The sequence below is a fragment of the Brassica napus genome, chromosome A9, assembly GCF_020379485.1.
Source record: "Brassica napus cultivar Da-Ae chromosome A9, Da-Ae, whole genome shotgun sequence".
NCBI lineage: Eukaryota > Viridiplantae > Streptophyta > Magnoliopsida > Brassicales > Brassicaceae > Brassica > Brassica napus.
In genome coordinates this window covers 38519782-38544146 of record NC_063442.1, presented here as the reverse complement: position 1 = coordinate 38544146, position 24365 = coordinate 38519782, and the positions used below count along the sequence as shown (strand labels likewise).

At 33.9% G+C, this 24365-nt stretch overlaps 3 protein-coding genes, 2 long non-coding RNA genes and 1 pseudogene across 8 annotated transcripts; 3 read left to right on the top strand and 3 right to left on the bottom strand.

Annotated features, from left to right (window-relative positions):
- Positions 1–1651: 1651 nt before the first annotated feature.
- On the bottom strand, positions 1652–5439 carry LOC106368582. Its single transcript, XR_001274070.3, has 2 exons — positions 3456–5439; positions 1652–3151 (listed from the first exon to the last, which is right to left on the bottom strand). It is a non-coding gene; the product is annotated as an uncharacterized LOC106368582 (long non-coding RNA).
- Positions 5440–5668: 229 nt separating this feature from the next.
- On the bottom strand, positions 5669–8855 carry LOC106363682. The gene is made up of 3 exons (XR_002654039.2): positions 7810–8855; positions 7631–7725; positions 5669–7557 (listed from the first exon to the last, which is right to left on the bottom strand). It is a non-coding gene; the product is annotated as an uncharacterized LOC106363682 (long non-coding RNA).
- A 160-nt stretch (positions 8856–9015) lies between these two features.
- Positions 9016–11058, top strand: LOC106368581 (stromal cell-derived factor 2-like protein). Its single transcript, XM_048741442.1, has 6 exons — positions 9016–9391; positions 9469–9609; positions 10058–10198; positions 10395–10444; positions 10547–10676; positions 10782–11058. The coding sequence occupies exons 1-6, from the start codon at positions 9281–9283 to the stop codon at positions 10872–10874; spliced, it is 666 nt and encodes a 221-aa protein (XP_048597399.1). The 5' UTR covers positions 9016–9280; the 3' UTR covers positions 10875–11058.
- Positions 11059–14646: 3588 nt separating this feature from the next.
- Positions 14647–15823, top strand: LOC125578525 (L-type lectin-domain containing receptor kinase IV.2-like). Of its 3 annotated transcripts, none has more exons than XR_007316635.1 (3): positions 14647–15083; positions 15150–15188; positions 15267–15823. XR_007316635.1 is itself a non-coding variant. In XM_048741440.1 (2 exons), exons 1-2 carry the CDS (start codon positions 14836–14838, stop codon positions 15567–15569), a joined length of 315 nt encoding a protein of 104 aa, XP_048597397.1. In that variant the 5' UTR covers positions 14651–14835; the 3' UTR covers positions 15570–15807. The 3 variants fall into 3 exon arrangements, 1 of the variants encoding a protein (XP_048597397.1); XR_007316636.1 differs by having other exon boundaries at positions 14659–15083; positions 15503–15823; XM_048741440.1 differs by lacking the exon at positions 15150–15188 and having other exon boundaries at positions 14651–15083; positions 15503–15807.
- Positions 15824–16282: 459 nt separating this feature from the next.
- Positions 16283–18407, top strand: LOC106416985 (annotated as a pseudogene).
- A 3006-nt stretch (positions 18408–21413) lies between these two features.
- On the bottom strand, positions 21414–24365 carry LOC106368580 (U-box domain-containing protein 4-like). 2 transcript variants are annotated; one of them, XM_048741439.1, is made up of 3 exons: positions 23747–24365; positions 22728–23596; positions 21414–21821 (listed from the first exon to the last, which is right to left on the bottom strand). In XM_048741439.1, the coding sequence occupies exons 1-2, from the start codon at positions 24265–24267 to the stop codon at positions 22744–22746; spliced, it is 1374 nt and encodes a 457-aa protein (XP_048597396.1). In that variant the 5' UTR covers positions 24268–24365; the 3' UTR covers positions 21414–21821; positions 22728–22743. The 2 variants fall into 2 exon arrangements, with proteins under 2 accessions (XP_048597396.1, XP_048597395.1); XM_048741438.1 differs by lacking the exon at positions 21414–21821 and having other exon boundaries at positions 22676–23596.

The following is a 24365-nucleotide window of genomic DNA, read 5'->3' as shown; positions in this document are numbered from 1 at the left end:
TTTATGGTTGATTAGGTCGTCAAACCTGGCTGTTAAAAACCCAACCTGCCATGAATTTCAAAGCGCATTGATCAATCAAACACTAAGCAGCAGTTGATACGAATAAGCCCTAAACAGTGAATAACTTTTGCCAATTCTAATTAACAAATAAAGAAGTTCTGCAAATTCTTCACAATCCGCTAAGCAACAAACGCTCAGTGGGTTCTACCTTGAAAGAATCTACAGATGTTAACTCCAGTTGCATTGCTTTGCCTAAGTGAGGGACTAGACCACACCTAAAAATGGAGCAAAGAGAATTCTTGAACGGGAGTTGCCATAAAATAAAGAGTAATTCTTGGTTTCACCCCCTAAGGTGAACCTCTAGGTTCACCAACCAATAGGATTTCATTATTTCAAATTTGATATCTTCTAAAAAAGGAAACAAAATATTGTCAAGTTATATTATGTTTTTAAAATAAAAAGGTAAAAAAAATAATAGTTACAAAAAAAAGTTTTTTTAAAAAAAATATTGTTAACGTCGTCAGCAAAATACTAAACCCTAAATCCTAATCCCTAAACCCTAAATTCTAATCCCTAAACCCTAAATCCGAAACCCTAAACCCTTGGATAAATCCTAAACCCTTGGATAAATCATAAACTCTAAATCAAAAACACTGAACACAAAAATCATAAACCCTTGAATTTTTTAGCGTTTAGGGATTAGGATTTAGGGTTTCGGATTTAGGGTTTAGGGATTAGGATTTAGGGTTTAGTATTTTGCTGACGACGTTAACAATATTTTTTTAAAAAAAACTTTTTTTTTGTAACTATTATTTTTTTTACCTTTTTATTTTAAAAACATAATATAACTTGACAATATTTTGTTTTCTTTTTTAGAAGATATCAAATTTGAAATAATAAAATCCTATTGGTTGGTGAACCTAGAGGTTCACCTTAGGGGGTGAACCCAAGAATTACTCTAAAATAAACGGTACGACTCAAAGCTGCCAAAAGGGAATTCTTAGCTCCAAAATTCTATGAATTTAAATAACAAAAAGGAACTATTGTTGGAAATCTGGATTTTTTGCAAGAAATAAAATTTTAATTCAAATGACATATTAAGGACTAAGTCTTAGAAAAAGAATGCAAAAGCCATTAATAATTCATATTGGGTTTGCGATTGGAAGAATAAATTATGAAGAATTTCTTAGAAGCTACTATATTAGATAGCTGAGGGCTCTAATGCCCTTATATATAGAAGACCTATGTCGACCGTTGTGGAGTACACGCCAAAGATGAGGAGAGAAAGATCTTTGAAAGTGAAATACTTATTGTATGTAGTGGTGTTGCCTAGCTTTATCATAAGAACTAGACATATGTGGATTGGGTCCATTATCTCTAGATGAAAATGGACCCATGTCGAGTTTAACTCAAACTAGTTGGTCCTAAAAAGCAATCGTGATAGAGAAATAGGAGAGTAAGAAATTGTGTTTGGTTTACGCATTTGCATAAGAGAGATTTAAGTTGTTTTTATCTTTTTGTAATGAACAGTAGGATGTATACACTTATCATACTCTTCGATCGACTTCTTAAACAATAAGCTTGTTGTACTTGCTCAACGATCTTTGCCTCGGCCAAAGTTTGTCTAGTTGTTTTGTGTTTGCGTTTAGACTTTCCTCTGGATGATTCTTTCAAATGATCCTTCGGTACAAAATATGAATTTGCATTTCCTTTTACAATTTACAAATAGATTTGTATTCTAGATCTCTAGAGAGCTCATGTACGCACACCAACAAATTTATAAAGCTGGAGCCAACACCTCTGAAATCATCCAATTCAAAAATCCATACGCATGTATTCCATGTCCTCCAAATTTCGTTTTCTCTACAAATATCAAGATCGAATACTGCCTTAACTAATAAAAGCATCAGACAATTGCAATGGATATATCGATTCGTATATGATGCATTCACTTGACCACAAAATCCTCACCGGCATCATCACGATCTCAGCCCAACAACTCATGACTTACCCAACAAAAAATAAAAGGTGTAACAGTAGGACCAAAAATTAATTACTAGTATTGATATTTTGTCGACAAACAACAATATTTTTCAACATCCTTAACAGTACAAAAGCGGAAAGACATGACACATCAACATGTGGCACCAATACCAGAAACTCATACATTATAGGCTGTATTAGTTGCATTCAAAATGTGTGTTTGAAAAGCCAATGAAAATAAGAACATGCTATCAAATTAATCTGACAAAACAAACCACCACAAGAATATTCTCACAAGATTTATGTGATTAATAATGCTACATATAATTGTATCTTCATTAACATAAAAAGATTCATGAAATGTAACATTATTGCATTTATAAAAAAAGGTAATTACAACTAACTATATACCGGCATAATTTTTTTTTTGCTGAAGTATATACTAGCATAACTCTTTATATAATAAGCTAATTATGTGTCTCATTGAATCAAAATGTACGAACGAACTATTTAATTAACTAAAATGCCAACGACTCATTCTTATAATGACGAAGTTATCTTGCAACATCTTATTCACGAAAAATGAGATGATATGATGATCGCATGAATCAAATGACATATTATTTATATGAGAATATAGGATGGAACAAGGTATTAAAAAGACAAAAAGAAAAAAATAAACAATAATATATACATGAATCGAGAAATTAAGGACCAGCCTAATAAGAACTAGGTTACCATGCTTAATTTCACTTAACCACGCGTTAACACATAGACTAATTGCTTTTTCGATATTACGCATACCTTAAACCATAATGAATTTATGGTTAAAGTTTAAAGATCTCACACCGCATGCAATCAGATCGAACCAAAATCAATACACAAGAACAAGCCATCATTTCAGTGGTATATTCTTACCTTAGTTTGGAAATAATCAAGAGAGAGAGAGAGAGCTTGTGTATGTGAGAGAGAGAGAGACTGAGACAAAGAGGAACAAGGACAGGCCAAAGAGATCAGCACGGGAATCTGACAGAAAGAGCAGTGAGCACGCAAGAGAAGCAAATGCAACATATGCAATTTACTTTTGTGTGCTCACTCTCTTCTGTCAGTTTCTGTGTGTTTCTTTTGCCCCAGCTCATTCACTCACAATTCATCCAACTCTAGAGATCTACAAGATAAAACGAAGAATAAGAATCATTGGGTCAGTGAAAAGATAAGAGATTAATGGTTATGGTTAGATCTAAGTTTTAACTAAAGAAGGCAAAGAACCACAAAGAGAAAGAATACTAATCTGTAAAAAGGGAAGAAATTCAGACACCCTTTGGAAGATCAAGTCTAGGGTTTTTTTTTTTTGTCTAAATCGAGAACAAACATAACCAAAAAAGGAAAAAATAAAAGAAAAGAAGAAAGAAACAAAGATCTGTTGAGAAGATAAGAGGAGCCTTATCTCTCTATCATTCAAAGAGTCTTACCTTTCTTTATGGCTTTTGTCGCTTTCTTTATCTCTCTTACATGCAAAGGGAACAGATGTCTGCCGAGGCATTGAATTGAACAGAACATTTTAATTTATAGAGTTTCATCTTATGAGGTAAAATGGTAACCCACAAGACTCCAACGATATTGAACTTTGAGAGGGAGTATATATAAAGATCGTGAACAAGTGTGCCTTCTTTTCCTTCTTTTAAACATTTTTTTTTTTACTTTTGCAAACAAATCAATATGTTTATTGTAACATTGTTGTTATCAAGAAGGTAGTTATTGTTAATTTACATTTAATTTACCAACGCCTTTAATATAATTAATTATTATTAGTTAGTTTCGTCACTTTCCTTTGTTGGCGGAATACCAACACCAACAAACCCTAAACAAATTGCAAAACTATTGGAGAAAATTTATACAATGCATCTAAAATGAGTATTTAATCTCATGACCGAATCTAGATAAGCAAGTATTCGTAACCAGTTGATATTGTTGTTAACTTCAGATCAAACCTATTAGATAGTATGTCTAAAATCCAAAATTCAACGAAAATTAGTCTATATAATTTTATAACATAGGATTTAGCGATGCAGAAGTAGATTACAGTAATTGAATGGTTTGAGTTTGAGAACGGTATTATACTGTATTCTATGCTAGCATTCATTTCACGATCCATGTTTTTCTAAGAATTTTCCATTGCCAAGTGTTTTTAGTCATAACTTTAATTTTTGTTTTACATATTGTTCTTTATATTAATCATACTTGAAAACCATAAAAACACATTCGCATTCTCTCCTCGTAGTTTGATAATGTAACTTTAGTCTTTGAGGATTTGATCGTAATTTACTATCGTGCATAGATGTACACTTGCAATTAAAAATAGGGTTAAATCTGAGTACTTCGATCTTCAATGGAGAAATCTGAGAATATCAAATGATATATTTAAAATTATAGAAATATCACAAGAATTTTTGATAAAGTAATATTTTTTGTAAAATTATTTATTGAACAAAAATCATGTTCAAATGTATAGAATATTTTATATTTCAAAATACTAAATATTCCCCAAAATAGCATACATTTTGAAACACTTAAGGTGATTTAAAGAAATGTCAGGTTCTTAAAATAATTTTTTAAGAAAATATTTTAAATGAAAATTTTATTCTTTAAAAATTATTTTCATTATTTATTCTTTTACAAAAATATTTCAAATGATAATTTATATTCTTTAAGACTTTAGTTAGATTATTTCATATTTTATGAAATATATCTAAAATAAAAACTTAAGATTTTGGTTTCCAAATATTTTTCTTTATTTTTATCCATAAATATACTTTCTTTAAATGAAGTAAATGTTTGTTTTAAAATGTTTCAAATCCAATTATAAAATGTGGTATTTCTTTTTATTTAGTTTTATTATATATTATCTTTTAGCTCCCACCAAATTATCTTTTAAATCTATATTTCCAATAAATTGAATTTTTTTTTGTAAATATTAAATACAGTAAGAAAAGATTTAAGAAGAATAAAAAAAAATCTTAATTCTTTTTTTTTGATAATTTTGAACGTATCCAAATCCAAAGACTCAACTAATCTTCTGAAGATTTGTCAACAGATGACAGATAAACTTTGATTTTCTACGTGAGAGTCAAATGTTTATATTGATTAACCATGCAGATGAATAAATTAAAGTGGTTAATTTTAAACTTAAAGTGCTTATTATTTTTTCAATCCTGCCGTATCACCAGTGGCGGAACTACTTGAGGGGGAGGGGGTCAGTTAACTTCCATGATTTTTAATATCAATACTATTAAAAGGGAAGAAGTCTTAAAAAATCTACCTATCAAAGTTGTTTGGACCCTTTTATTTAACTCATTATTTTTTTGGTCTTACCTTAAACTTATACTAACAATATGTTACCATATATTTTCCTAACAATAATTTATTTAATTCATTTATTTATTCAAATACCACTCCTAAATCTTAATCATTACTATTACTATATTTACCATTTTGACTTTTAATCGTAAAAGCATTGAAACTAATGTTTAATATTATCACTTTTATCATATAATATATAATTTAAAGCAAGAGAAGTTACACAACATATATGTGTACATTTTAACTTCCTCTTTCTTTTATAATAACGTAATCATATCATATATAAATTTTCCCACTAAAATTTCATATTATATACTAAACTTTCAACCGTCTATATTTTGATAGATATTTTCATATTTAAAAATGAGTTTTCTAAAAATATTTCATCAACCATGTTTTTGTACAATAACGTTAAAAACCTATATCAAAAGGTTGTTGGACCCGATATGCACGTAATGGGTCCACATCTGTTCGGGTATTTAGGATTCTAAAAAGATTTGAAATATCTAAAAAAGCTGAAAAATATCTGAAACACGAAAAATACTTGAAACTCCAAACAAATACCCAAAAAATTCAAATACCTAAAAATTTAAAATCTTATTCAAAATCTGACACTGAACTGAAAATACACAAAATTTTATCCAAATACCCAAAATTTTTTTTTTAATTTGAAAATTTACATGAAATCAAAAACTATAATCGTAAACCAAAAACCTAAAAAAAACATCGATAATGCCAGAAACATATTCGAAATATCCAAATATACCTAATAAACACAACATATTTATGATCGGATCTAGGGTAGGACCGGACGCGGGTCCAAAAAAAACTCCAATAGGTTATCTTCTCTCGACCTGAACTAAACCTATATTTTCGGGTCGGTTCGGTTTGTTTTTTTGATCCGGATATAATTCTCATGCCTAAAAAAACTTATGTAAAAGTGTACATATAAAATATCAAATAAACTAATTCATATATTATATAACTGTTAAAAAATATATTTTTTGATATAATAAGACTTTGTATTATAATATAACCTAAAAAACCCGCGCTTTTCAAAGGCGGGTCAAAATCTAGTTTTTTGTTTATAACTGAAGTTGTTAGTGTAAAAAAAGAAGGTCATTCATATAGAATTGACCCTCTTGTTTAAAGATGAAATCTAATTTTTGCACCTGTCTTAATATTACTAGATAAGTATAATAATATTGATTCCGGTGAGAATAATTCCTAGCTCTGCCCGTACCACCCAACGATGGTTAACACTCTTACAATATTTGAACTAAAATCTATTTTAGCATCAATCTATAATATGCTTAAATTTGTGTCCTTTCTCTAGAATGTCTAAAGATACTGAACATCGAATCTTACCTCTATACATCAACATTCAGTCACATTTAAAAAATTCGTGATCGCATATTAAAGTATTCGGTCGGCTCAGTCTAAATCAAAATGATTTGGAATATAAAATAAGTTATCTAGATAAAGGGATGGGTAAAGAATATATTCACTGGAATGTGTCTCGAATACACCCAAAGAAATAATAAAAATAAAAACAAAGATTAAAGTAGAGAAGCTTTATCGAAAGAGAAAAAATAAGAGAGCTTTGTTGGCTTTTTATTGGAGGTTTCATTTTAGACTGACGTGGTTTCACACTAAACCAGATAGAGGCATGAACCATTCGACCGTCGATCTGAAACATTAACTATCTGCCGTCGGATCCGTCACTTTTTGAAGAGACCTTTCCTTGTTTTCTATATAGTTCTAGTGGCCATGATTAATTAAGGGTTTCATTGTTCTGTTCTTGTCTGTGCTGACGTCTTAATATATTTGAGTATATTATGCTTTTATAAAATTCACCATAAACCACTGGATGTTTCCAGTATATTCCATTTATCAATTCTGAATGGTAATTACAAAGATAATATAAAAGTTGCATTTTTTTACTGGTTTAAAATAAAGAATATGAATGCAAATGCATAACTATACAAAAATAAATGATGATAATTTTATAAGCTATTAAGTGATATATAAAATCAAAAATGTTTGTGTAAACTACACAAAAATGATAATTTTATGAGCAACTAGAAAAACTAACAATGAAACTTCAACATTGCCCTTCAAATGCGTTAGTGCAAGTTCCCCAACTGAAACGTACCAATGATGGGAATCCAAACACAATGTTTGTGTTGCTCTAACATGCCTTTGTCTCAGGATCTATATTATTACATCACAAAACATATTAGTCACTAAAAATATAAACGAATTTGAAGTTTTAAAAATAATACACCTCCGGAATATCCAGAAGACCAGAACCCAAGTTTCTGTTTATGTTTTCTCCAGTTTCCTCTACCAACACTCTGTCAACGCTCTGTCTCTGGTCACCTAAGCAATTTAATATATACTCAGCGACTTTTAGCGAGTGAAAAGCTTCGAGATAGAGATAGTGAGAATCCATAACATATTAACCTTGGCCACAATACTTGCTCCACTAACAATAGGATACAAACTATCAGCTTTCTTTGAAACGGCAAATTTGATCGAACCAAACTTATCAGACAGTTTTATTCATTACTTCTCAGGATCTCCCACGGTATCCAGATAAACCTGCAAATGCAATTTAGAATTCTTAGTCTCACATATATACATTTCTCTCTTAAGATGATAGTTCTGTTTCCACTGAAAGGGTAATCAAAGACTTCAGTTAGAAGAACTCCATGTCTATAACCTGTTTGATGAGCCCGTTGCAGAGTTATATGAAATCTCATTTAAATGGATCTTGTTTCTGTAGACAAACAAAACCAAAGCTATATGATTACTAACTTTGCAAGTATCTTAGCTGAGAGTTCCATGGAACCAATGACGTCAACAGCCCCATCCAACGACTTGTCAAGCTTTAAGATTTTTTAAAGTTCTTCTCTTTTCTCTTCCTTTAAAGTCTTTGAATCTGCAACTAGAGCAGCAAAAGAGCTTTGAGTTTATATAAAATTGTGAAATATTCCATCGAAAGTGTCATGCTTTACATACAAGCTCTCACAAAGGAATAAGATTGACATGCAAAATGGAGGGAGGCGAGAGAAGAAAGGAATGAAAAGGGGCAGAACAAGCATACATACTACACCATTGGTCCTGTAACTTGTCAACAAAACTGAATCAGGTTTTCGTCCTGACCCCATCAGAGAATTACTCTAGATTAGAGATGTTTCTTGCAGCGCATTGCAAGTACTCCAAGTTTAATTAAGGAATCGGACCATAAACCTTTAACAATCTTTTTGTATCATTTTCAACATAGAAAAGATCTAGGCATTTTCAGATCAATATAGCACATGCCAGAGATTAATGAAATTGTTAAAGATTATTGGCTTGGTAGGTAGAACCCGCCAAAAACTTATGTTGTGAACAAACGAACATTATCTTCACAAACAAAAACATTATTCATTCGTCCCATAAAACTTTGGAAGAGGCTCTCTTTGCCCCTCTCCTGATCTTGACATTATAGAAGCTCCTACTAACAAAAAAACTTAATAACTAACTTTCTCATACTATACTATAACTACTTAAAAGTAAATTTTAGCTTTGATTTGCGTCTTCGCACCACTCATAACTCGCCAAATCATCCAAGGTACACGTGTTGAATTACCATTTGTTATCTAAACGCAAGCCTACGTGTCAACATAAACTAAAAAAAAAACTTAACTAACCGGAATCGGCAAAGCCAACACATCTCTACTGTCTCCGGCGAGATCTCAATTTTTGATCCTTCACGGTGGCGTCGACGTCCGGGCAACAACAAGCTCTCTCGAGAAGAAAGCCTTCGCCACCATCTCCATCTCCTCCTTCCTCTGCTTCGCCTCTACGTGCTCCTCCTCCTTCAGCGAGGAAACCTATCCCCGAATTCCCCTTTTATCAGCAGAACTGGTTCATCGCTCTTCTCTTCGTGATGGCTATGGGATTCTTCTCCCTCGCTCTCTTCCTCTTCCTCAGCGTCGATTCAGATTCCGGCTACACGTCTGCCTCCGCCGCCGCCGCTTCGGGTAAAGAAGGCGTCGAGGTGTGTGTATACATTGTATCGATTTAGTGTTTCTTCTTGCATTTGATTCGAATTCGGTAACTCGTTGTGATGTATAGATTACGTATGGAAGTGCGATGAAGCTGATGCACGAGAAGACAAAGGTTCGACTGCATTCTCACGATGTGCCCTATGGATCCGGCAGTGGGCAGCAGTCAGTCACTGGCTTTCCTGGCGTCGTTGATTCCAACAGCTACTGGGTACTTTATTGCTTTTACACAAGAAGATCATTTTGTTTCAAGTCTTGGAACAAAACATCAACTAGCTTCTCTTATCCTTATATATTAGTTTATTAAATTTGAAGATATGGTGTATTAGAGCAACTTAAAATTGGAGTCTTTGGATCACGGCCGGTCCTGGGCAAAGCCGAATGAAACATTGGGTGCCTTACCACCCCCAAAATGTTTTTGAAGAACACTACATAAACATAGGCTTCCAAAAAAAAAAATTTAGGCTTTCAAAATTGTAAAAAAAGTTTTTAGTTAAAATCGTTAATAAATTGCCCCCTAAATCTCAGGTCTGCCTGTTTTTTGTATGTTAGAACAGAACATTAATTTGTATTTGATCTGAAGCAATGGTTTTTAATGAGTTATGATGGAGTAATGGAGCTGGTGCATTTATCTTGTCATGGACTATTCTTTTTGATAGATTGTTAAACCTGTGCCTGGGACAACAGCAAAGCAAGGTGATGCCGTCATGAGTGGAGCTACCATTAGATTGCAGCACATGAAGACCCGGAAATGGCTCCACAGTCACTTGCATGCATCTCCTATATCAGGCAACTTAGAGGTTATTATTCTCTTCCATTTAAAACGTTTTTGTATGCCCTGATCCGCTAAGCTTGGGTTAAAGATCTATCTTATGGTTTTAAGCAGTGTAGTATGAGGATATTATTATAGTGGGTCTATGTGAATTGTGAAGTACTGTGCCGGTTTAAATTGGTAGTTGCATTCTTCTTCTTGCTAACCCAATTTTCTTGGTGCAGGTTAGCTGCTTTGGAGATGATTCAAATTCCGATACTGGGGATCACTGGAAGTAATTATAATCCCTTAAAAGCTATTTGATACTCATCTAAATGTTTAGTGTGTTTGCATCCACATAGAAGCTCACACTCACACCTTACGATCTGTTTCATAGGCTTATAATCGAAGGGAGCGGGAAGACATGGAAACAAGACCAAAGAGTCCGACTTCAACACATAGACACTAGTGGCTACCTCCATAGCCATGACAAAAAGTACCAGCGTATAGCCGGTGGTCAGCAAGAGGTAAATTACACGCTTTTGTCTAGTCTTCAGATATTATTGCCAATGTCTTGAAAGTTGAAACTCATGCATGAGATTTTTTTCTTTTTCTTTTTTTTTGGGACACAGGTGTGTGGAATCAGGGAAAAGCGGGCAGATAATGTTTGGTTGGCAGCAGAAGGAGTCTACCTTCCCGTTGATGAGAGTAGCAGCAGCAAGTAAGGTGAAGAGTTGTGTTAACTTATCTCTGAGGAGTCTTTGAATCTCATCTTTTACTTTCTAAACTCATAAACAAGAAAATACATATATTTTGCTGATCTTCGATTGTCGGTCTAACTTTAAAAAAAGACTTGTAATGCTCTACACTTATGCCCACATTTTCATATAAATTTTTTAAAGTATCCAATATACAACTAAAATTGTTGTATAAAATTAGAATGCCCTAAGCGATCGGTTCATTTTCATATACCCCAGACCGGACTGGTCTATTGATGATGCTTCTAGTCGTACGAATGAATATACATATATTGTTATTGTAGGTGATTTACATTTTCCTTATATAAGAGTTTAATTATTGTGTGTTTTGTAATTGGAAACCATTTATGTTCATAGCTCGTCCTTGGTTGTTTCATCACATCCTTCAATGTATGGGATGACCCAATGCCTCCTCCCATATTAACGTTTATGTTCATATCAATTTACATTTTCCTTATATAAGAGTTTAATTATTGTGTGTTTTGTAATTGGAAACCATTTATGTTCATAGCTCGTCCTTGGTTGTTTCATCACATCCTTCAATGTATGGGATGACCCAATGCCTCCTCCCATATTAACGTTTATGTTCTCCTGATATGATTCTTCTTCCTTGTACTGTGTTTTTTATCTTAAAAATTAATATTAACATCATAGTAACTTTTTCCATGGTTTAACCATACATAATAATTACCTTTGTATCCGATTTGGTAAAGATGGTGAGATACAATTTTCACATCATGTTGGTTTTGGTTTTTGTGAGATAACAAACTAAGTCTCACATTGGAGAATTAGACAAAGAATGTCTAATATATAAAGAGATGTTCAACTCTAATTAATAGGAGGTCTTTTAGGATGGAAACCAAAAGTAAATCCATGCGGACTTACCAATTAGACCCAAAGTGGACAATGTCGTACTAATCGGATAATATAGAGTTGGACATGGGATTTAACAATCCCAACAGTTTTAACATCTTCCACAAAGAGATAACATGATTTTTGCCCTTACGAAAGAATTTAGATTAGTAGCAACATTTTTTATCTTCCATAAACTCTCTAAAACAAAATTATGGATATGATCAATGTGTCGATGAATCCACTCTCTTGATTAAAATTAATAACACATTGAACTCTCAAATTTATTCCACTCTTACGTGCAATATTCTTCAATAGAACCACTTAAAATATGTGAATGCTCGTTTGCTTCTTATAGAGAATAAATAGCCACATTTTTACCACATTTTACCAAGAATTTTGCTATAATTCTACCAAATTTTTTTTTTGCTATAATTCTTTACACGAAATATTTTGTGTCAAATTCAGAATATGTTTCTCTTTTTCCGCACTTCATATGACGGATAGGATCTCTCCTTCGGTGAATAGCCACAAAACTTGCCATGAAATATATTTCTGGCTCTTTTTTACAAAAAAATAATATATTTTTTGCTTTTTTTATGGTGGCAAAATCATGACTCATAATGCACTACTAGTTTCTGATCCGCCGCCCTTGAAAGGATGGACGGGTATATTTTTTGTTTTACTTTATTTTTAAAATTTTAATTTTCATATTTATATTTTTTTGTAATGATATTTGTATTTTTCTGTAATCATATTTGTGTTAAATTTTTTTAATTATTACTAATAAATACATAAATCAATACAATACTAAAATGCAAATATAAGTCATGGAGAGGGTGTCTTCGTCCCCCAAAAAAACGACCTATAGGAAAACTGATTTCTGCCACGTCATAAGCTTCGCCTACGTCATTTGGGCTTCAAATTTCACCGGTCCGGCATCGTTCAAATTCGAGAAGCTCGTGAAGTCCATCTCACAGCTAAGTTCCCTTTCCCCTTTCCGCGAAGTACAAACTCTAACTTATGGTGCATTAAAAACTTTTAGAATTTGCCACCTATATAAACCCCTACATTCTGATTATATTATACAACTCATCCATACCTCTAAACAACTCCTCCAAAATTTAAACATGAGTCAGGTATTTTGGGTTATACGCCACAAAACGGAACCATCTTTATCATCTCCAAAAAGAATCATTACAATGAAGATAAAGAGGCCAAGGACACAACAAACAAAAATTGTGATATCCGTCACTCTGAAGACAGCAAGCAATGGCCACCTAATCCACGATACGGTAGGCGATATGGAGTACATGCTTGAATACCATGAAATTGATTTTTATTCGGTAATAGAGATTATCAAGCATACTTTTGACTTTGTCGCACACACTATTCCGACGCTCAATGATCCCACAGATACAGATCTTGATATAATTGTTAAGATATCTGATCACAACCTAGACGCGATCCGCAGAATTGACCTAGACGTTTATATCATCGAGCTTCGTGAAAACCAAAGAGAACTCATCCCTAACGAAAAAGATGATATTAGAACACTTCGCAGCAAATTGGGCATATATCATCTTTTTCGCTAGGGATGGGTTCTCTTCGGTTTTCACAAAGCTCGATGATATAGACGTCTAGGTCAATTCTGCGGAAAGCGTCTAGGTTGTGATCAGATATCTTAACAATTATATCAAGATTTGTATATGTGGGATCAGCAAGCGTCGGAATAGTGCATGCGACAAAGTCAGAAATCTGCTTGATAATCTCCATCACTGAATCAAAATAAATTTCATGGTATTCAAGCATGTACTCCATATCGCTTACCATATCGTGGATTAGGTGGTCATTGTTTGCTATCTTCAGGGCGACGGATATCAAAATTTTTGTTTGCTGTATCCTTGGCCTTTTTATCTTCATGGTAATGATTTTTTTTGGAAATAATAAAGATGGTTTCGTTTTGTGATGTATAACCCAAAATAACTGACTCATGTTTAGATTTTGGAGGAGTTGTTTAGAGGTATGGAAGAGTTGTTTAGAGGTATGGAGGAGTTGTATAATGAAATCAGAATGTAGGGGTTTATATAGGTGGCAAATTCTAAAAGTTTTTTTAATACACCATAAGTTACAACATTAATATATGTTGAATAGTAAATAAGTTACGAATTAATAAACATAACTTGGTCTTAACCTTAATAAATTGATCATAGTTATAAATATGTTTCAGTTTCAAGATTTGTATCAAAATCAATTTAAAACTATTAACGTAATCATAAACTACAATAACATAAACTATGTGCTATAAAAGGAAAAAAAAAATCTACATATATACCAATAAGAAAGAATAGTAAAATATTCAAATTCAATTGGTCAAATAAAATGTATACAAAATTTAAAATAAACCAAGAAATGAAAAAATACTAAGGTGTATATGCAAATAGTGATAACCGGTTGCATTCTTCTCATTACTATTTTTACTTTTTAATGTGATTGCCTACATTAGCTGTTTAAAATACGTTAAAAAAATTATTATCGCTGCATCCTCTTATTTGAAGCTTTAAATAATAAAAACATAAAAACAATTATATTAACATAATTAAATTTAAACTATATAGACAACAAATACAAATATAAAATTATAAATCACTTATCAATAAAAAAACTGTCTATATATAAAAAAAAGAAAAATTAATTATAATGTAATCAATACAATACTAAAAGGTGAATATAAGCTAAGGGGAATGTGTCCACGTAAGAAAAAATAATCAGCCAATAGCAAACCAGCATTTCACCACATCAGATCAAGAAATTGGGTATTCTTGGGCTCTTTTATTTTTGTATTTGTTTTGTTCGAAACAAATTAAGTCTCAGCCCATATCATGCTTTATCTCTCGCGTGAATCTCTCTCTCTCCCCGTTTCATCTTCCGGCGATCAAACATGGTGGCAAAAAAAACGGTCACGCCTTCTACACAAAACCAATCCAGTTCAAAGACATACCAAACGCCACCGTCTCTTCCGTCTCCACCACCTTCGTCTTCGCCATATACTCCCAGATCCCCACTCTAAGCGGCCATGGAATCGTCTTCGTCGTCTCTCCATCCCATAGCCTCACTTCCGCACTCCCAATCAAGTCAATACATCGGTCTCTTCAACAACTCAAACAACGGTAACGAAACGAACCACGTCTTCACTGTCGAGTTCGACACGATCCAAAGCAACGAGTTCGGAGATCCGAACGATAACCACGACGGAATCGATATAAACGGTTTAAGATCGTTTGAGTACTCAGCCGCTGAGTACTGGAACGAGAGAGATGCAAGGTTTTTTTTTTTTTGCCCTTTCCTTTCCAAGCTTTAGTCATAAATAAATATTTTCATATTCATTAGGTTTTGGTGTTGGACACATGCGTGATACCAAAACAAAAGGTATGTCACCACTAATCCCATTTTTGCCAGGACAATATCATCCTCCAATTTCAAATATAGTCTTCTTGCTATTGAAAGGTTTAACCTTTTTGGTTGGAATCCACTTTAACTGTTGTGAACATGGATTTGGGTATGGGGAACACCACTAAAGATAGAGCTTGACGGTGTAAAAACTTCCATTATATTACCCCGACACTGAAGGATTCGAAAGCGTTGGAAAGTCTACTGTTTATGACGACTCTTTGAACATTTAGACATTTTGTTTGATGATGCTTTGGATATCTAATCAACTGTTTTTGCTGATTTTTTTTCAGAATATTTGCTCGAGCAACGGTGATGACTTCAGTGCTGATTAATAATCTGCCTGAAACTGTAAGTTGACCTGCCTCGGTCTTTTTCTTATGGTTCTAAAAACAGTATACTTATGACCCAAGAATGTAGAACCTGGTATCCAATGATCTATATGTACTTCATCAGAGTATGTATCCGACTTATGAATAAACATAATTTAGCTATTTATTTTGTCTTATTTATCTTCCCTGCAGCTAATTGTGGCTTTGAGAATTCATTTTCTATTTTAAATGCTTTTTAAACTGGTGTTTGATGATTATCTGTCTCACATTGTTTTTGTTTCTATGAATAGGTTGAATAACAGTTCATTGAACGAAAAAGTGTCGCTGGTGCAGAAGATTAGGATGATACTTTGTAATTCACTTTTTTGCATCTGTTTTAGCAGCTTGCATTTAAATACCTAACTCTGTATTTTCCAATGGTCTTACATAATAGTCTCCATGGGATCAGTGGCCTTATGCTACAGTCGATATATTACTGATTCGAACGACATCATAACTTCACAGCCAAAAATGGGGAAGATGAACATGGCGACTTGAAGCCAGCCTTTATCACTGAGGGTGGAAACTGCAGTAAATCATAGTCCACATTAGAAGGTGCTCACAGGTAAACACTAAATCCAGTGTATTACGTCTTCTTTGTTGTTTTTGTTATCCTCTCTTTCTTTATATGACATCTTACCAGATGTTTCCAAATGAAATTTGGTAGTTCATCATGAAACTTCTTTATTTTATTAACGAAGGATGGGGTTTACTCAACAAAATCTGGATATTGGGCAGCTTGTGAGCACTGAGAGACTACAGCACAAGTCCTTCAAGCGACTCCTATCGACTGGGAAAAATGAATATGGAAGCTGAATACTGACCCAAAAATAAAGCTTTTTATTTGGAAGATTTTCCAAGTTGGCAGACCCTCTAGACGAGTTCTTTGATTTTTCTTATCAAGTTCCTGTTCTGAATCAACAAGCAGAGAGGGTGGTCTCATCCGTGGAACTCCATCAGAAAAGCGAATGGCAAAGTTGGGCAGATCAGCTTATTGACAATGGTTCGGAGCCTAACTGGTCTGAACTTCTTGGAGATCCAAGTCCACAGGTTCAGTTTCTATGTAGCGTTATTATACGAACTTCTGTTTACTCATTTTGTCATTTAATCATGCCTTTTCAACAGATACCGACACCATGTTTGGTCGTACCAAGGAAAGAAGAGGTAATAGCTAACCACCCCCCGCATCAAATGGTTTCGTTGGAGGAGCAGCTCAGTGCAAGAAACTTATCATCTGCATCTAAGCAACGCATGCGTTGGACACCAGAACTTCATGAGGCGTTCGTTGAAGCTGTTAATCAGCTTTGTGGTAGTGAACGTGTGTAAGCTTTCTTCTTCTATTAGTTCTTGAAAAAGAATATCTCAGGGCTGTTTATTCTTCTCTTAACTTTCTTAATATCCACCATTAGGAGCCACGCCTAAGGCTGTTTTGAATCTCTTGAATAACCCTGGCTTGACCATCTATCACTTAAAAAGCCATTTGAAGGTTTGTTCCACGTTTCTTTTTTTGCATCTCATTCTGTTTTATCTTTGTGGTATATAGCTCATTTCTCATTTTATATGGTCTTTCTTTCTACAGAAATACAGAACGGCGAGGTACAAACCGGAGACTTCAGAAGCTACAGAAGAACCTCAAGAAAAGAAGTTGACATCTATGGAAGATATCAAACCTCTTGACATGAAAACGTAGGGACTTTATTTGTTTAGAGTTTTGTTTGTAATAAGGTTAAATACTTATATGTGTGTTTCTAGCTAAGTTAATTTTTGTTAATGTTTCGTTTGCATGAGCGTTGAGATCACACAAGCTCTAAGGTTTCAAATGGAAGTTCAGAAACGTCTCCATGATCAGCTCGAGGTAATATGATCTCCTTCACCTGTGTTATCAATAAAAATAAACTACCCTTCTTTACCTTACTTCAAACAAGAAAGAGTAGTAGTGCGTCCTAAGTCCTAACATATCATGACTAATGTGTGATGCTGTTTAAATTATATGCCTCAGGTCCAACGGTCGCTGCAGATACAGATTGAGAAACAGGGCCGACAACTATAGATTATGTTTGAGAAACAACAGAAGCTACAAGAGAACAAGACCTCTTCCTCAGAGCCATTTCCAAAGCAATGCAACTGCACATCTTTAGAAATCGAATTTAGTCTTGAGACACAAACAGGGGACCAAACTGAATCTGCTTCAGCTTCAAGGAAAATGGCCAGAGAAGATAAAGAGGAAAGAAGGCTGATCAACAATCACTCACTCGAAACACTCATGATCTCTTTCATGTTGATTATACAAGGTATGTTACTAAGCTGAGCTTTTATTTTTCTGTGAATCGAAAAGAGGACACCATGGACCAAATGGATTGCTAAAACAAATATGATGCAACAGAAATGTACCAGTTGGAACTACACAGAGGCAAGAGCCACAAGAAGAATGTTTATATATGAAATAAGACCACATTAGAGAGAAGAATCACAGATGGTGTAAACGACAGAAGAGAGAAGGGGATCATACATGACAGGTGGCGATAAAAATTTTTTTGTGGGATTCCATCATGGAGTTACTATATCATAGATTTGTCTTGCGGGTGAATGGTTTGGGTTTTGATGAACAGGTGGGGATACAAGAACTTCATGAGACGTTCATTGAAGCTATTTATCAGCTCGGCAGTAGTATCTTTGTATAATTGTGTTTCTACACAGTAGGACCTCTGTTTATGTGTGTGTCTTAGTTTGTTGCAAAAAGTGAATTATATGACCAGTATATGAACATGATTTCATGATTTGTTCCATATCAATATTAAGTTTCAAGCTTTAAGCTTCCTAATTAAAATATCCAAGTGTCATAAAGTAGTTTAGCGATAGAGCTCATGCTGGTTTAGGTTGTAAAGTTTTCATATTTATCCACGTTCGAGAGAACCATATATGGACAAGTTTCTGTCTTATTAGACGGTGGTTTTCTGTGTGGCACTGATGTCTTCAAGGTACAAGTACTTAAAGCTTACGAGATATTTGTAAGCATCATTTTCAATTACGAGATAGCCACTTGAATAACGGTCCTAGAGGAGTGGATTCACATTTAAAAGCTTATGCTTATAACGATCTTGGCTCCGAGATGATGAGAAGAGGAGGGGATGATAGGGTTGAGTAGAGAAGGCTTTTTGACACCATGTTTTGTTCTTCCTATATATGGCAGCCTCAGTAGAGAACAGAGCGTGAAGCCTAAGGCAAAGCCGGATTTGAGCAATGGTGGGTACGGTGACGAGAACGTGAAAACCAATGTGAATGTGAATGTAGTACTAAACAACCCATTAAGGGTTGATGCAAAACCGTTCTTCTCTTCGAAGTTGATCAACAATAAAGAGAAGCTGAAGAGGACAAGATCGTCGAGTCAAACCATGGGAATGTTGAGTTTTGGTGGTTGTGATGAGGGAGAGACAAACACGAAAGAGAAGAAAGCGATAGAATCTGGATTACCAGACAGCAAGGAGTTCGAAGAAGTGGTGATCATGGCTGTTTTTGGGGACAGAGACGAAAGTGTTGGACAAGATTGTCCTCCATAAACCCAAGAGCCTGAGTCAATCTCAAATAAGATCCTCTGGTAACAATGGCTGTTATAAACGCGAAGTCGATAAAGAATCTTGAGAAATGTTTTTGATTATCTACAGAGAATTTACAAAGTTATATTATTTGAAACATTCTCCAAGTTTTTTTAAAAAAATTAAAAACTCATCAAATTATAAAATTAGATGTGTTTTTTAATTTATGAACGCTTTGATATATCACGTGTCCGACATAGAAGATTATATATTTTAATAATAAATTAAAACTGTTGATGTTGAGTTAAAGTCATTATGTCTAACTATGATCCAGTACAATTTTGTTTTACACAAAAATACCTTTTTCGCTACATTTTTAGCCAGTTAAACTTCAACAAACGCTATGCACTTTATAAATATGTTATCACCAATTAAAAATTACAACAAAAAACAAAAAAATCTTAAGTTAGGAATATAATCATTATTTTTCTTTTAGAAAAACCTCCGACAATGTTAAATACACTCTTGACTCTACACACACAACATATACATAACACCAACCGCTAAATATTAGAACAGTTCATCACTACATCTCAACCACATTACAATACGAATCTTAGAAAATTAGTAACCACGGCAAAACGCTAACTACAAAAATACGGCATCACATCTACACATAGAAGTAAAGCAACAACAACGTCTATGAAATTTATTTTGTGCTTTTGTTTGTATAGTGTGGCTTATATACAGACTACAAATTAAATATGTTCAATGCAAATACACATTAAAATGAGACATCATATTTGGATATATTTAAATATATTATATTCTTGATAATTTTAAAATTACTAAAAAGAAACTAAATTATTAAAAAATTAATATACAAATAAAACTAAAGCAAAATTTTGTAACGTCATAATAAATGAATAAAAAATATATTATAAAATAGATTTTAGATTTTAAAGACTTCTAATTCATGTAATATTACAAAATTCAAAATTTATTTATTACAATTAATATTTTACCATTAGATATATTAAAATAATATTCTAGATCGATATTCAATTTTCAGTTTTCAACTATTACACATAAAAAAATGTTATTAAGTACGTTTTTTTGAAAAGAGGGTTTTATATTTTAAGTAGGTTATTGAAGTACTTTTTTCTTTTCGTTCGGACTTGATTCTTCATATTTTATTAGTTAATTGTGTTACATATAATAGAAATACTTACTTCAAACTAAAAATATAAAAAAAAATTTAAAAATTAGTTATATATAATTTAATATACAAAAATTCACATACAAATAAAAATGATAAATGTAACAAATTTAAATATATTATCCGCGCGTAGCGCGGAAAAAGGATCTAGTATAGATAATTATTTAAAACTTCCAAAGCCTCACGCTTCTTACTAAACCATTAGTTTATTCTCAAACATAAGAACAAAAATATTGAAATTTCATTTTCATATTGCAACTCCACCTCAAAAAAAAAATCTAAAAACTGTCCATAGTTATGACAACATTTAAATTATAGTCAAATAGGACGTTACACGCTTAAATTCTAATATTAACCATTTCTAATTTATTAAAAATTTAAATCATAATCATTAAATCTTGGCCACCTTAACCGACCATAATCACACCTCCCTGGTTTGGCAAGTAGGATTTTAACCTACGTTACGAAGAATATAGCAACAATTTTTTATATAGACTATTCCCTCATTCAGCCTTCAAGCAGGTATAATGATTTATCATCGTAGAAGTTTATTTTGTCACAAATTTGTCATCGTAGAAGTTTCGTGGTTAATCTGTGGCTATATGTTGTCATGTTTTAGTTCATAACAATTTCGTGATTATTTTACCATTGATTACCACATTTTTAGTTTCTATCTTTTTCGTGGCTTTTCAAATTTATCACAAAATTTAATGGTTATAACCGAAATCTTTTCTAATATAATTAAGAGTTTTTCGCGACTCTGATTTTCGAAGTAAGTTCAACTAAGTTCATAACAACCTTAGTGTATATTTAAGCACAAAAAAAAAACAACCTTAGTGTACATATATGTCCATGTCTATACCTCTCTTCCTAGGAAATATCGTGTCCATATTTCATAGTGTTATCTTATTATTTTCTTTTTCTTTTTGGTGTAAAATGTTAAGTGATATACTCATATACAATTTTCTTATTTTATTTTTTGACAAACATTACAAAACTACAATGTGAAAATAAACTCATCAGTTTCTTATGTTTGGCGAATACATTATTCTTTGGTGTAAATGCTAATTGTCGTATACATTTAAATTATAATATTTATAAATATGCACGTCTCCTTCGAAATATTCCATCTTAATTCACAAATACATATCACTCTCACCATCCCTTAAACCACAAATTGAAAAGAAATGTGCGCATATACGCTGAGAAATTATATCTGATCTAATATACAATGTAAGGAAAATTTCAAACAATAGCTCTCATACCAAACTTGGATTGGAAACTTGTTTGGAAAAAGAATCTCTTCTGAATATTTCCAACTAGGTTTTGAACTACCACAAAATAAACAAAATGTAACTAATTGCGAGTCTGTGACTTGTGACATACGTCGCGTGGCTTCCTTCTTGTTTCTATGAAATTGTGAATGCGAATGCGACGACGGCCCTTTGTAATTTCCTCTTTCTCCACAACCATGAGTTTGTCGGTGCATCTAAACTCCAAACCAACAACAATAAATAAATAAATGAATTCAAAAACCTAGAAAGAGAAATAAAACCTACTTCAAAACTACACATATTAGATCTAGAATCGGTGGTCTCAGACTCTCAATTAATGGCTTAATAGTGTCAGCCAATACTAGTATAGTACCCTTAAATTCATTAACCTAACAAAAAAATTACAACCATTAAACATTTACGTGAATGACATGTTTATGGTATTTGTATATATATAAAAAATGCAAACAACGTACGAAAATGGTTGTCGGTTATTCACAAATCCCACGAGTGTGCAACGAAGATTGGTATAAGAAAGTCATAATATTTTAAAGACACTACTAGATGCACGATCCACGAGTGGACCAATGCATGCTTAATAGAAAATAATTGTAAGATATCTGTTTTTATTTTGTTCAAAAAAATGTAGAGAAAATATAAAAACTTATCGATGCATGTGAGGATCCCGATCACACTCTACTAATACCACTGATTTTCCTCGTAATTACACTTGATGCCACTGTCACTGACCTAATCTTAGATAGAAAGTTAACTACCATGACACTAGACCTAATCCAAGCATGTTCAGGAAGCAAATTTATCGTAATCAGAAGCACAACTTTTCTTGTTGAACTCAAAATTGTAGAATATTTATATTTGTGATTAAAATACTCTTATTTAATATGTGTTTCAATTAGACAATCTCTATGTGAATAATCGTCAATAGTGAAAAGCATATTTCTAGATAGCTCCTAGTAAACTATGTAGCGGTAAATCTGTTGGTTTCAGATATGAACTAAATTACACTGTTTGACTATTGTCTAAGGTTTTACTAGAAAATCTAGAGCAATTTTATTGGAAAATGATTAATGATGATATAATTTTTTTTAAAAACAACTTACATGTCTTTTACAAAGTTCAGAAAGTTAAGCTCTTTGTAAAATGCTGTGAAGTAGTAACAAAGTCTTGTGGAAAATTAGCTCTCTTCACAATCCTCTTCATGTTGCTCTGTAAACTCTGCTGCACTAACTGCTGCACCGCCCTCCTCTCATCACTCATCCTAACCTCACGATTCCTCTCTCTGCTCAACGAAGACGAAGAACATGTTATCCCATAGATCGGAGCCGAGACTTGCTTCCCTTTGTCCACCGCTCTCAAGGACTCTAGTATCCTCGACGCTCGCCTTTGCACCAATGGGCTTCCCACAAGCGTCAGCTCAAGCAACGAAGACTCAATACCCGCTTCGATCATCGCCCTCCGGTCTCCATACCCCTTGTGAGCCATCAACATGAGAATGTAAACCGCTTTCTCTTGACACTTCTCCGAATCATTCCAGTTCAACACGTCGACCAGTATAGGAAACGCTTCGGCCGCTTCTCCGACCGCTCTTCTTCCTTCCGACACTGATACCACGTTCGTCAAGACCGAGAGAATCCTCTCGCTGACTTCCATGTCTCCCAGCGCGTTCAAGAGGAAAGGAACGAGGTCGGTTTCCAGGATGAACGAGACGTTTTGGTGGTGGATCGAGAGGTTGTAAAGAGCTCGAAGAGCGTCTTCTCTGGCTTGCGAGCTACTAGTTTTCAGGGCTCTCACTAGGAAGATGATCGCTCCAGAGGAACCGATGATCGGTTTGTTCGAATCTAACGCGCTTAAACCAAGAAAGTTCGCCACGATAGCCTCGGAGATTGCTTGGTTAGGAGGAGGCTTTGACGATTCAATAAGCTTAAGCATTTTGTGAACTGCTCCTCCTCTAACAATGGCTTCTTTGTTCCTGAAAAAAAAAAATTAAATTATCATTTTTTTTATTCGGTCCATTAGGCTTGCAAAAATAAATAAGGCATCAAAAGGAACCTCGTTAGTTAGCAGTGGACAGTCGGAGCGTTACAAATTGTTTTAATTAAACATGCAGTTGGAGACTTACGCATCATTGCCGATTGCGAGGTTGAGAAGAGCATAGAGATAAGCAATCAGAGCATCTTCGTTCTTTTGCGAATCGTCGATCATACTAACGAGCGGAGGGATCGCACCGAGCATGGCGAGCGTCACTCTCGCCTCGGCGTCATCCTTAGCTAACAGCCTAACCTCACTAGCTGCCATTACTTTCTTCTCTCCCTCCGCTTGTAAATCCTTAGCCACGCGTTTCAGAATCTCCAGCGTTTCCTCCTTCTTCATCTTCTTCGTCTCCATCTTCGTTAAGTTTAGCAGATCGCATAGCTTCTCTGATTTCGTCGCTAACTCATCCCCTCCGATCGTCGTTTTATCTTCTTCGTCTTGTTGGAGTTCTCGCTGATGACGTGAGCTGCCGCCGCAGCTGATGGCGTCCAGGATCAATCTGCGGAATGTCGATCTGGAGAAGGAGTTCAAGGAGGTGGAGGAGGAAGAAGCGGAGGGAATGCGGTGAAGGATGAGAGGATCTACATTGTTGCGGTGACACTTGGCCATTTTCTCCGATCAGCTCTATGCAGCTTGATGAAGGAGAGAGAGAGAGAGAGAGTGAGATACAAAAGAATTGTTCTGTTTTTATTTGGAAGCGAAAACAG